General features: G+C 41.3%; 1 protein-coding gene across 2 annotated transcripts in view; it reads right to left on the reverse strand.

The window, feature by feature from the left end:
* The window catches only part of DMXL1 (Dmx like 1), a 214,922-nt gene that overhangs the window by 133,761 nt on the left and 68,318 nt on the right, over positions 1–12,843 (reverse strand). For both annotated transcript variants that reach the window (XM_068247113.1, XM_068247117.1), the window contains exons 3-4: positions 6,275–6,352; positions 3,200–3,272 (exon numbers count right to left, since the gene is read on the reverse strand). In XM_068247113.1, the coding sequence (XP_068103214.1) occupies positions 3,200–3,272; positions 6,275–6,352 (151 nt within the window). The remainder of the gene's footprint in view (positions 1–3,199; positions 3,273–6,274; positions 6,353–12,843) is intronic.

The following is a 12,843-nucleotide window of genomic DNA, read 5'->3' on the forward strand; positions in this document are numbered from 1 at the left end:
CATATATATATATATATTTATTTATGTGCCTGCTGCTTGGGATATATATGTTAGACAAACAAGTGCGCATACAAAGCCTGTATGAGTGTCGCACACATTCACCTCATAAGGCCTGCTATAACTCGCCATGTATTAGCAGAATCAGGAATTTCTTAATGTGAGGTGTGTTTGGTGGAGGAAGTGTGAGGTACTAATGAGATAGAGCACTTTTCCTCAGATGGGGTATGGTTTTTAGGGATTATGGAGGAGGTTTGGATATTGTGCAATTTTATGTCAATGAGTGGAATAAAGTGTGATTTTTAAAAGCAGGTCAAGCTGTTCCGAAAATAATGTGTGTAATAATATTTAAGGTTGAAATTTGGAATGGCACCTAAATTAAGATAATTTCTTCTGTGATTCTGGCAATGAAAATATGCAGGGGGTCCAATCAGGGAGGTGTGTGTGTGTGGTGTGTGTGTGGTGTGGTGTGTGGTGTGTGTGTGGTGTGTGTGTGGTGTGTGTGTGTGGTGTGTGTGTGTGGTGTGTGTGTGTGGTGTGTGTGTGTGGTGTGTGTGTGTGGTGTGTGTGTGTGTGGTGTGTGTGTGTGGTGTGTGTGTGTGGTGTGTGTGTGTGGTGTGTGTGTGGTGTGTGGTGTGTGTGGTGTGTGTGTGTGGTGTGTGTGGTGTGTGTGTGTGTGTGTGTGTGTGTCCCACCTGAAGTGGATTCACCTATTTAAAGAGAGAAACCACTAGAGAAAAATCAAATGCTGAGAGCCATCTTCAATATTTTAAAGCACATTTATACAAATACAGTAACATGATCCTTCCAAGTGAGAAAAGATGCCAAACACCATGCTTGTAGACCAACAGGTCAGGGACATCAGTTAATAAAATACCCCCCCATCATAGTACAGTGGGAAAGTGTGCTGGAGTTTTACCTTCTACTTCTGACAATTTCTACTTTTATGGGTTTTCTATAGTAGGAAACTTGATTGTAGCCCATTTAAAGTGGACCGAAATGAAAAATACAAGATTTCAGAAATAAAATTTATTTTCTAAATTTTAATAATAAATAGCAGATTTTTTCAGCTGCATGATGACAAATATAAAATATTTAACATTTATTGGAGAAACCCCTCCCTTCCTTTCATATTGCCGGGACAGAATCCTGCAAACTGGTGGAGTAGGTGGTGTCTGGCAAAGGAGGAATTGCTAATGGCTGCCACCAGTATAATCCTAGTTATGAAAAGAGAAGGGTGAAAAGCATGCACTGAAATGCTCATAGGCTTGAAGGAGTGTTTATTTATCTTTGTATGTGCCAGAGGGGTGCAACTAAATATTTTGAATTGAAAAATTGTTTGTGTCTGCTTTAACGAAATGTGGGATGGGAGTTTGGCCATTACTTGTTTGCAAGGAGTAGTATCCGGTTTCTCAGTTTTGACCTTTCCCTTGCTTTTCGGTTATAAAATGTGAGTTCACTCAATACAGCTATTTTAACTTATTGATACCCAAAAGTTCCATTTAAAATGCTTAAACACTATTTTCTCAGCAGCATTAATGTTCCAGCAGAGACTCTACAAAGCTCTTTATATTACCAAGCCTTTGCGCCTGCCAGGAACAATAAAGTGCATTAATACATTTAAGTTTAATGCCAGATGCCAAAAAAAAGTTATCGTTTCACAAAGAATGCTCTATTAAAGTGGCCTAGAACATGTGAATGCACAGTGTTTGAAATGCATATTTAACTCCATAGATAACTCTTTATTACTTCTGGCTCCACATATTCACTTATGTTGAAACAGTCACTTCTATGGAAGCTCCATGTCTCCTACATACCCTTGGACTGATCACATGATCGCTCCCCTAGCCTCTAATTTGGTGCAAGATGAGTGACGAAATAACATGGCTGTCCTAGCTATTTCCCTGGTGTAATTCACTCTATGATGCCATCATGTATGTGTGGGAAATGGGGGATAGGAAGGGAGTAGAGGAAGCCACTACAGGCTTGAGGAACAGGTGAGGAATCAGGGGTGCTAAGAAGCTTACTGATGGAATACTGTGTGGTTCAAATCCAGGTTAAGTTCTCTTGGTGCGTAAAATAGTCACACAACTAGAACAGAATTTTAGAGGCGTAATAACCGTTTTGGGGCAGGGAGATATTTAAATTTACACAGAATAAAGCTATGTCAGGGGCAGTTCTTACATGTGAATGAGGTGCTTCAAGGCGGGAACAATTAGAGGGCGACAAGAAGAAGCTCCCTTCCTTAATTGTCCACCTCCTGGCACTCCCCGTCTCCCCTTCCTTATATGTGTGGCACCACTTCACTCAACTACTCTCAGCGGGATATCCATCCACCCATCCAGCGTCCTGTATCCATGGCCACAGCAGTGCCTCATGTGACCTGTTGCATGCTGCCAGGTCACATGAAGTGCTACTGTAGTCAGAGGAAACAAGACTTCACGTGTGGCTGGCTGTTGGGAGCGGGAGAGTGATGTGGCACCGGTGCAGCACATATCCGAAATACTGGGAATCAGATGCTGGAGGCCAGCAGGGAGGAGATGCCAGGGAGGAAGCAGAGCCTGCAATGCACAGCCCGTTGTGTTCCATCCATCCCATACCACGCCCCCAGCCCCCCCCCCCCCCTCGAGCCAATTCTAGATTTTTTACTGCCTGAAGCAATACATGGTGAGTTGTTAATTCACACAACCAAGAGTCTAGTTCAATTAAAAATCATGGCAATGTCAACTGTTCGAAAATAAAACCTCTGGATAAATAATATTGCATATCATGCTGGCTATGATACCCAGGCGCTACCTGTTTTTCCCCCCACTTCTTCCTAAAATGAATTCCGATTTGCTTTAATGACTTCACTTATCAATGTTTCTACAAGTACAGCATGTATAAATCCATCAACAAGTCACACTAAGGAGAAGGGCTTCTAACATATGAAATACATAGAGTGGTACCTCAACTGTAGAGGATGTGACCTAACAAATTACTAACTTAATGGAACTATGTAAGTATTGTATATACATAGGCCAGAACCTTATGGCACTTTCATATACAGAAATCACCATGGTTTTTATGTACACTTTAAGCTAATAAAAGCGGGAATCAGGATTTTGATATACGATTTAAACATGCTTCACTTGTACCCAAATCATGTACAGTACCATATAAAATACGTCTAGAAGAACAAACATTCACTTCATTCGTTTACCTGTTGGGTCCCAAGTTAAATTATGTGCAGCTGAATCCAAGAATATATGTCCACTCTTCTGCCATTGTGTACCCTGCAAAATAAAAATCCGTATTGTAGTTAAGGCTAGTGCTACGTACACACATGCGACAACGATCGTTCGTTATGAACGACGAACAAACTTTTAAGGGCTCGTTTCCACCATAGCGAATCCGCATGCGGCGACGAGATGCGGATTCGCTTGTTACACTGAAGTGGCCGGGGCTGTTTCCACATGTGCGGCGTGCGGGAGCGATTTGGCGGCGGGCCAAATCTGCACGACGGGACCCACAGAATTCGCCTGCGTCGGGAATCCGTGCGAATCGCCGCTAATGTATTTAATAGTAAAAACGCATGCGTTTGTTACATGCGTTTTTACCCGCGATTTCGCACCTTATATAAATGTTATTTTGCCCTGGCAGTGTCATGGTTAATTTCGCATGGCAGGTCGCACGCGAAATCGCGGGTAAAAACGCATGCGGAAACGCATCCGCATGCGTTTTTACAAGCGTCGGAATGCCGGCGAAATCGCGTCGCAACAGTGGAAACGGGCCCTAATTGAAGAAAGAACGACCTAAGTAAAGTTAGTTTTAAAAGGTGTGTAACGATCTGATCGTTAAAACGAACGTTACATCACACAAAGCAACTATTGTGCTTGCGCATAAAAATGAAAAGTTCCATGTAGAAATAGTGAAATGCGCATGTCAAGCCTAGTACGAACGACCGTTTCCAACGATGTGCTACTTTTGCAAACGATCGTCGTTGGGAAAAATCCGCCAAGCTAGATAGTTCGTTTTGAACGATCTAGCTTGTCCGTCGTTAGACTTAATAGTCGTTGGCTGCTTTTTTTCAAACGATCGTCGTTTGAAATGATCTGGGAACGATCGTTTCAAACGACTATAGTCGCATCTGTGTACGCACCTTAAGAATACTGGAAAATGGCATGTTGCTCACCTCTCTGTACCTCGCTATGTGCATATATTCCTAAGCAAGTCCTACTTGTGGCCCATATAGTTCAGAAAAATGGTTTTCAATGGACAGAAAGCATGATCACGGAAATCAATGATCATGGTCTGAATTAACATAAATGGAATGATGCAAGTACTAGCAACAGATTTCTTTCCATCACAGTCAAGTAGGTTACTACAGATCATTACTTGTTTGGCAATTTAATGAATTCTGTCACATGCCTCAACAATCCAACAGCTGAACTGGTGCCCATTAGCAGTTAAATGTATTTTCAAAATGTTCATTCAAAAATATATTTTTAATCTATCCACAGCATTAATAGATCTAAACTATTTCCAACATGAAAACCAGCTGCAATTGTACACATTGAAAAAATTGCCATGTCAATAGACCAGTTCTTCAAAGGCTCTTTCACAAAGTGCGAGTTGCGTTGAAATCATATCGCATGCTAGTGTTGCGGCAATACAGTGAGGCATAGGGCACTTTTAGACTTAATGAGTTAGGGCCTTTTTACATGTAATCAGTTGCTCTCAGTTATAATTGAAAGAAAACTGATTTTCAAAGTAATAACTCTGTTTTCCAATGGCTCAGTTCCCACTATACGCTTTTTAACTGAAAGCTTTTTCACAATGCACTGCTGTGGAAAAAACGCATACCAATGCGTACTAACTCATACTGACGCACACTAACGCATACCAACGCATAAAAGGCCCTTAGTAGGCGTTAGTACGCGTTGGTCCACCTTTTTTCCATAGCAGTACATTGTGAAAACGATTTCAGTTAAAAAGCATGGAGTGGGAACTGTGCCATAGGAAAAAAAAAGAGGCATTACTTTGAAAATCTGTTTTTTGTTACAACAAGCAACTGATTATGTGTAAAAGGGGCCATACAGTAAAAGTATGCCTCACTCCTACTGTAAACACCTGCATTTCACTGGTAACGCACAGCATGCTGTGTGTGTTACTGCATCAGAACCCACCGCACTAGGGTGTTGATTCACTAAACCGTGCTATCTTATAGCATGCGTGTTAGGAAATAGCATGCAGAGTTAAGTATTATGTGCATACAGCATAGCATCACACGTGCGATGTAGATAGAGTTTGGTGAGTTTAGCGCAAGTTGTGCCATGTTAACGCACGAAAACCTTTGTTTGCGAGCTTAAAAAAAAAAAAACTTTACACGCATTACAATGCACGCTAAACACATAGCACGGCCGTGCTATGCATTAGCACGGTTTAGTGACTCAACCCCTAGATGTGAAAGCCCAATCTCTAGCTGGGCCCGGGTGTAGCTGACGACGCGTTGTGTTGCTACACGGGAGGGTATGAGGGATCACGGAGCGTCACATGGGTGGCAGATGGGGGAGCGACGTTAATAATACAATCAGCTGTTGCTGGGGGTGAGGTGATCTGCTGGGGGAATCAACTGTGCATCGCAGGTCGCTGTACACACGCCTGATTATCGGCTGAGGTGGACGTTATCGGCCTACTCAGCTAACTTAAGTCAGGAGTGTGTACGAGGCTTTAGTTTAAAGGGCCCCAAGGAAACAAGTGATAATGTGATCATTCAGAATCAACTGGGTCCACTGGCTTCTCCGATTTCATACAATACTACCAGATTGAAAAAACGATTGTTCACTAAAACGTGTATGGATAATGGGCACCTTTACATGTACAACCCCTTCATTACTTTCACACAGGACAGAAGGAGGACAAAGGAGAAATCATCAAAAGCTGTACCCCCAAATCGAATGTAGGCGGGACAAACAGCAAACAAGCATAAATTCTGTCAGTTTGCCTTTTATCTGCATCCGTTTTGGCTGGAGTACTGGAAAAGCTACAGATACTCGTGAATACCACAGTACCCACTCAAAGATGAAATATTGGGCTTTAGGCCAAAAAGTGAGGGGAAGGGGAGCATGTCAGCTCAGTGAAGTTCTAGAAGGCCATGTCTGAAGAAGCAACAGAATAGTATGAAACACATTAGTTTACTTAATTACATCAGATGAAAAAAAGAACACGGATGTGCAATATCACTACTTCTGAGCCATTAGGCATCTACAAGATATTAGCAGAGGGAAGTACTTACTTGTGACTGAGAATTCTTTTGTTTAAGCAGATTCACAGGCTCAAATATACAAATCACATTTCCATATGAAGCCGCAATCTAGGGGGGAAAAATAAAGTCATCAGCATGTAATTAAGAGTAACTGGACTTTTAAATGGCTTTGAATATATTGCACCCACAGCATTATAAATAGAAAATACAGCAGCACTTACCTAGCTAAACCTCACCCACTGTTGAAAATATCTGATAAGTGGGTTGCTGTATCAAGTTCAGGCTACCACCATCTTAAAAAACGCAAAATGCAACTCCAAAATGCATGCAGTTTATCTGCATTTGCGATTCTGGAAGCCTCCTGAAGGCTGGGGCTATACTTGCATCGTGCATCGTGCATCACCCATTGTAGACATCATAGCATGTAATTTGCAATGTTATGTGGCAGGGGACTAGTTTTTGTTTCAAATTGCAGTCTTATGAGCAGGATAATGGACTATATATGTAAGCAAAACATAAATAACCTCACATTTTCTCGTGTATTCACTTTAAAGGCTTTCTGACTACCTACCACATGTATCACAGCTGACACATTTGTTACCATCTATGTACATTATCAGTTTGAATTAACATAGCAAATACATTCTCCAGGGATAGGTCTGAAGTGTGCTCTTTATTTGTCTGAAGAGATGAGATGGTTAATAAGATGCAAATTATTCCAGCTTGCATGCATATGGTAGGAGTTTCCTGTTGCTTTTGACTGATCTAATTTCAAACTACACACAATTTGAATCAAAATCAAAATTTGCTTCTTGCCGACCATCTCTAATCTATAGATTACATTATAGATAAATGTATGTGCTACATACAAAGACAAGTTCTTTCTCAGGGCTGCTATAATGCCTGGTACACACCATGCAATTTCCCATCAGAAAGATGGACAAATAGATCATTTCCAATAGGTTCAATCGGATTTCTAAACATTTTTCTGATCGTTTTTGTACAGAAGTGATGAGAAAAACGATCAGATATTAAATTAGACCTGTTGGAATGAGATGATATATTTGACCGTCTGACAGGAAATTGCATGGTGTGTACCAGGCATAAGGCAGTGGTCACACTAATTCTCATTAGAGCTTGTAGCTCATGTACATCAATGGGTTTACATCAAATAAAAATTAAAAATAAATGAGATTTTTTTATACTACACTCACATTTTTGTCTCTTTTTAGGTGCTGTGAAAAGAAACAGCAATTTTTGGCATACGAACGAGCGTAGTACCAGGGCTGTGGAGTCGGTACAAAAATCATCCAACTCCTTAGTTTATGATTCTACCAACTCAGACTACTTGACTCCTCTAATTTACATACAACAATCTTGTTGATTAAAAGTATGTAACATAAATATATATTACTCTTTGTAATTAACTTAATTACATATTAACCACTTCACCTACAAAGGTTTTTCCCCATTAAAAACCAGAGCAATTTTCACATTTCAGCGCTGTGTCCTTTCTTCTGCCAATAACTTAAAGAGAAACACCAACCTAGAATTGAACTTTATCCCAATCAGTAGCTGATACCCCCTTTTACATGAGAATATAATGTTTTTCACAAACAGACCATCAGGGGGCGCTGTATGACTGATTTTGTGCTGAAACCCCTCCCACAAGAAGCTCTGGGACCGCAGTACTCTGGGCAAACTGCCGCAATGTAACAAGGCTCACAGACAGGAATTAGCTGTTTACAGCTGTCTCTAACAGCCAAAATAGCTAGGAGCAGCTACATAACCTGTCCACAGTAAAAATGTCACCATGTAATAAATGTCAGATTGTAAATCGGGGAGAGGAAAGATTTTACAATGAGCAAACACTGACTAAATCATTTATACATAATTATGGTAAAAAATGAAGCACTTTTTTACTACATTATTTTCACTGGAGTTCCTCTTTAATAATACCTAATAATCAGTACTTATCACACTGAAATGATCCATAGCTTGTTCTTTTTTCCTCCACCAATTAGGCTTTCTTTGTGTGGTACTTTTTGCTAATTGTCATTTTATTTTAACTGCATTTTAATGTGAATAATAATAATCATTTCTCAGTTTTCGGCCATTATAGTTTTAAAATAAAACGTTCTACTGTAGATAAAAAACACATTTTATTTGCCCATTTGTCCCAGTTATTGCAACGTTTAATATACTTCCTTAGTACAATGTATGACGCCAATATTGTATTTGGAAATAAAGGTGCATTTTTCTCTTTTTTTTCCGTCACCAATTACATGCTCATAATTTTAAAAAAATAACAGTAATATAGCCTCTTAAAAAAGTTCAGTTCCTTAGGTAACTATTTATGCATTTTTTTTTAATGGTCAGTTATTTTATGCAAAAGTTTTATTTGGGTATTTATGGGAGCGTGTGGGAGGTAAGGAGTCAATTTTAAATGATGTGTAGGTCTTTTTATTGAAATAAAAAAATTGTATGCAGGTGTAATTTTACTATTTGGCCACAAGATATCCTCACACAGTTTCTTCCTGCCTCATACTAATAGTACGCAAACAGGAAGTAATGTGTGTAGTTGTAACTCCCATTTGTTACAATGACCGCAGGCATCTCATTGATGCCGGCGATCATTGACACGGGAACTTAGATCAATGACTGGGAAACCCATTCCCTGATCTCCCCTCTAACGATCGGCGACGTGACCAAGCGTGGGAGCGAGCGGCAGCAAGGGACGCGTATCTACATCCCTGTGAGGTGTAGTGGTGTTTTGCAGGGATTAGATATTCGTCATGGGGGAGGTGAAGTGGTTAAATGACTAGGGAAGGTCATTGAAATGCAAATATTTCTGAGTTGATGCAGGATCATTCAAACTTTGTATGAAAAGGTAATACAGCTTGAAAATGGTCAATCCCATCTCCAGCAAACGTGGAACTTATTGGTTCATTTTCAAGTTGCATACTTTTGCATACACAATTTGCATAAACCTGCATCAACGCAGAATTATTTGCATCTCATTGACTATCCCTACTGGTGACAACTACTCGTCGGACTTTATTCTTACTGCAGAGATGTTATTTATTCTGTATAAAAGATTCCCTACACATCAAATAGAAAGTCAGTTACATATTTGTATCAGATCTATAATGCAGTGACCACTTTATTGCAGCAGCACAAGTTTGTTTTTTTAAATTGATTTAAGTTTTGCGGATTAAGCACTGCTATTAATGTATATGCAAGTCATAGGGTAGCCCTGGGTAGTACCTCCATCCAAAAAAAATTGTGCATATTTCCTGTGCACTCAAGTGTGAGTTCTGCCTCAGACCATCAATTTGGTGGACTTAAATTAAAATAGTTGCAGAACTTCATGAGCACATATTTCTCTAGGCCACTTAGTTTACCCTAGTGTTCAAGAGCATAACTTTTCCTTGCTCCATTTGCAATAGTACTTGTCCTGGGTAGATGATGGGGTCCTGGGTTGTTTCTCAACAGGAATTCTGGTTTTTAACTAAAAATACACACCACACGATTACCGTAACATCCGAGTAGAAATAGTGACCAGGCTAGCAGTCCAGTAATTTGACTATGCTCACCTCCCAGGCCATCAACACTGGCCATCTTGCCTGATAAATCACTAGACCTTCAAGAAATTCACAAGGGATAAGACACCCATAACTTAACACACACACACACACTTTCAGAAGCTGTGGCCCACAAAGATTGCTCTGTGGGGACAATCGTACAGACAAATCACCAGCATTGTGTTCTGAGAGTAGAGGTGGGAGGATATGTGCTCAGCTGCTGTTAGGACCATAATAGCAGAACAATAAAGGTCAGTTGCTTAATGTAACAGATCACTGACCATGACATCAGTTAATTCTGGGGATAATATCAGAACAATATTTCCATGACAGATATTTCTGGCCAAAGAACATCTAGTAAGTATACATCTGTGGCTCCAGTTGCATTAGACCATATTGAACGAATACGCTATTCAGTATGTGCCCAGGCTGGGAGATTTTAACCTGAATTTGATGCACTAAAAACTGATCTGCACGCAGAGTAATCGAAAGTACAATCCTCAGATGGAGTTGCACCATATTGCCTGGATACTGCTGGTCAACAAGGAAAAAGATGTGCTGCTCAAGCAATTCTCTGCAATGATCCCCATTAGCAGCAGCGGTCTGTCTCCTATTTAGCCTGCAAGCAAGAACATCTGCTCTGACTGAGCTGCTGGATTACAGAGCCTAGCGCAATGCTAGTTCACAATGTGTGAGCAGAGTGCATATTTAATATATCTGAACTACCACAAAAACATTTACACTGTATACGTTCTTGCTCATACCAAGCGCTATGCAGTATGCTACAACACTTTGGCTAGTAACATTTTGGTGATTGACATACTGGAATTCACAGTCCCAGCTAATAGCTTCCATGCTGCATTGCATAGCAACCCATATGGTGAAAAGATGCCACGAGCATCGCCCCAGCTCCTGATGCTTCCTCCAGGCTACGTGATATCAGTCACTGATAGCTTCCAGCCCCTGTGCTGCAACATCTGTTTCCATGCACTGGTCTTGTTCAGAGTACAGTGCAGAAACTGTGACAAGGCAAAACCTACCTATTGTTCCCGATTTGTAAATAAGTAGTTACTGTACCTGTTATAGGTATACATTTGTCACGGACGATTGCGGGGACGCAGGCGCGTCCTGGAACCGCCCGTGAAGAAAAGAACGATCGCACTCGATTCCTGCATCGATTGCGCTTCAAAACGGTACAATCTGGGTTGAGTGTGTAGGGACAGCTGAAGTCTTTTTCTTAGCAAAGAGAGCACCATCCTAAAAGGCTGGATGGCTCTTTTGAAATGCTAATGAGCCTGAGCCTAATCTGCCCCAGAGAGTCCCTGGCTTCAAGCTGTGCTGATGGCCCATCCATCAGGTATAAGGTGACAAGCACCATGGCAGGAGCAATCTAGTTGGGCTAAAAGCCAGACCCACTGGCTCATTCCCAGCAGGGGAGGCGACACCTCGCTGGCTGCTCCAAACTTCAAAGAGCCTTTGCCTGGGAATAACCTGAGTCTCATAGCAAATCCATAACTTCCCAGATCTGTCATATTTCTGGGGTTCCTGAGATGGCAGCTTCGCCAAACGTGGGGGAAGTGTAGCATGAGCCCCGGTACTGGTTCTGAGGAAGTTTCAGAACATTCTGAGGTAAGGACTGCCAGTTAGGCAGTTTGAAAATGCCCTGATGATACCACAGGGGTCCCACCCCTCATGTCTGGTATCAGGGCGCTGGGTAAATCGAGACAGACCTGAAAATGTTAATAAATCTGCCCTGACCTGTACGGTTCTGTGAGATAGAGCCCATATATGGGTAGATATAATTTCTAGCCCCAGTACAAGGGGAGGGCTCATCTCATCTTTGAAGGGGGGTGTATGGCTCCCTGCCCTCACTCCCTCCTACTGAAGCAGGGGCATAAGAATGGCTGAGGACCCAAACTCAGTGTCCTCCACACTGAACCATCTTGCACTCATCAGATGCCAGCTTGAGGATATGCTGGCATCCACCTGGTCTGAACTCTGAACTCTGGACTTTGAAACCAAGAACTTTATGATTCTTCCCACAATAAGGACATCTTTCCAGGAACTAAGTATTTTTCTCCCTTCTTTTATTTTTCATACTGGCTATTACTGTTTTAATAATTGTTGATTTTCATAATTGTCTGTATATATTAATTATTTATATTGCGTGAATAAACGACTTTCCCCAAGTCATTCACTGTTTCGCTACCCTGCTTATCAGCACACACAGAAATGATCCCGGGTCTCTGAAGATACGCTACTGTTTGTTTGTTGTTGGCTAGACAGAATATCGCGTGTTTAACCGTTTTATTCGCAGGATTAGTCAGTCAGTTAGTGGGCCCCACGGTCCCATAGTAACCGCGGTGGTGGCAGTTTACTCTGAACCAGTAGGTGACGTTGTAATTACCCGTGTCTCACAGGCTCCCTTCTGAGTTGTCTGCGGCTAATTCTTAACGGTTCCTGCGCATTGACTGCGACCAGAGTTCGCACGATCTGTGCGCTGGCACCGTTTAGAAGGCTAAGTGCGGTCAGCCACCAGGGCTCCTGTGACAACATTGTACATACAAGAATAGAACATGTAATAGAACTCCCCAAACCCTTATGTGCATGTCCATGTATAAGCAGAATTTACTTAAACTTTTTAAAATAAACTTTGGGATATAAATGTTTTACTCCATTTTTCACCAATATGACGCCATGTTCATTGTTTTGTGTGCACTATAAACATTTCCTTTTAATAGTCACAAACCACTTTTAACAGACTTTAGTGACCCTGACATGACAAAGCATGATTGAAAAAAAAAATGTATGTGTATAGTACAAAAGGTGTGTGTACACACACACGCATACACGCACACAAAGAATATCACCTGCAATGTTCGGGACTTAATCCCTTGGAGGACAGTTGGGGGCCAAGTGTTGTAAAGTCACACTGCAAGGTTACAGATTGATGACACTTATTTTTCATATTGCAGGGGGAGGTGGGAGGATGGCAGGACACATGATGGAGCAGCT

The sequence above is a fragment of the Hyperolius riggenbachi genome, chromosome 1 (assembly GCF_040937935.1).
Source record: "Hyperolius riggenbachi isolate aHypRig1 chromosome 1, aHypRig1.pri, whole genome shotgun sequence".
Classification (NCBI taxonomy): domain Eukaryota; kingdom Metazoa; phylum Chordata; class Amphibia; order Anura; family Hyperoliidae; genus Hyperolius; species Hyperolius riggenbachi.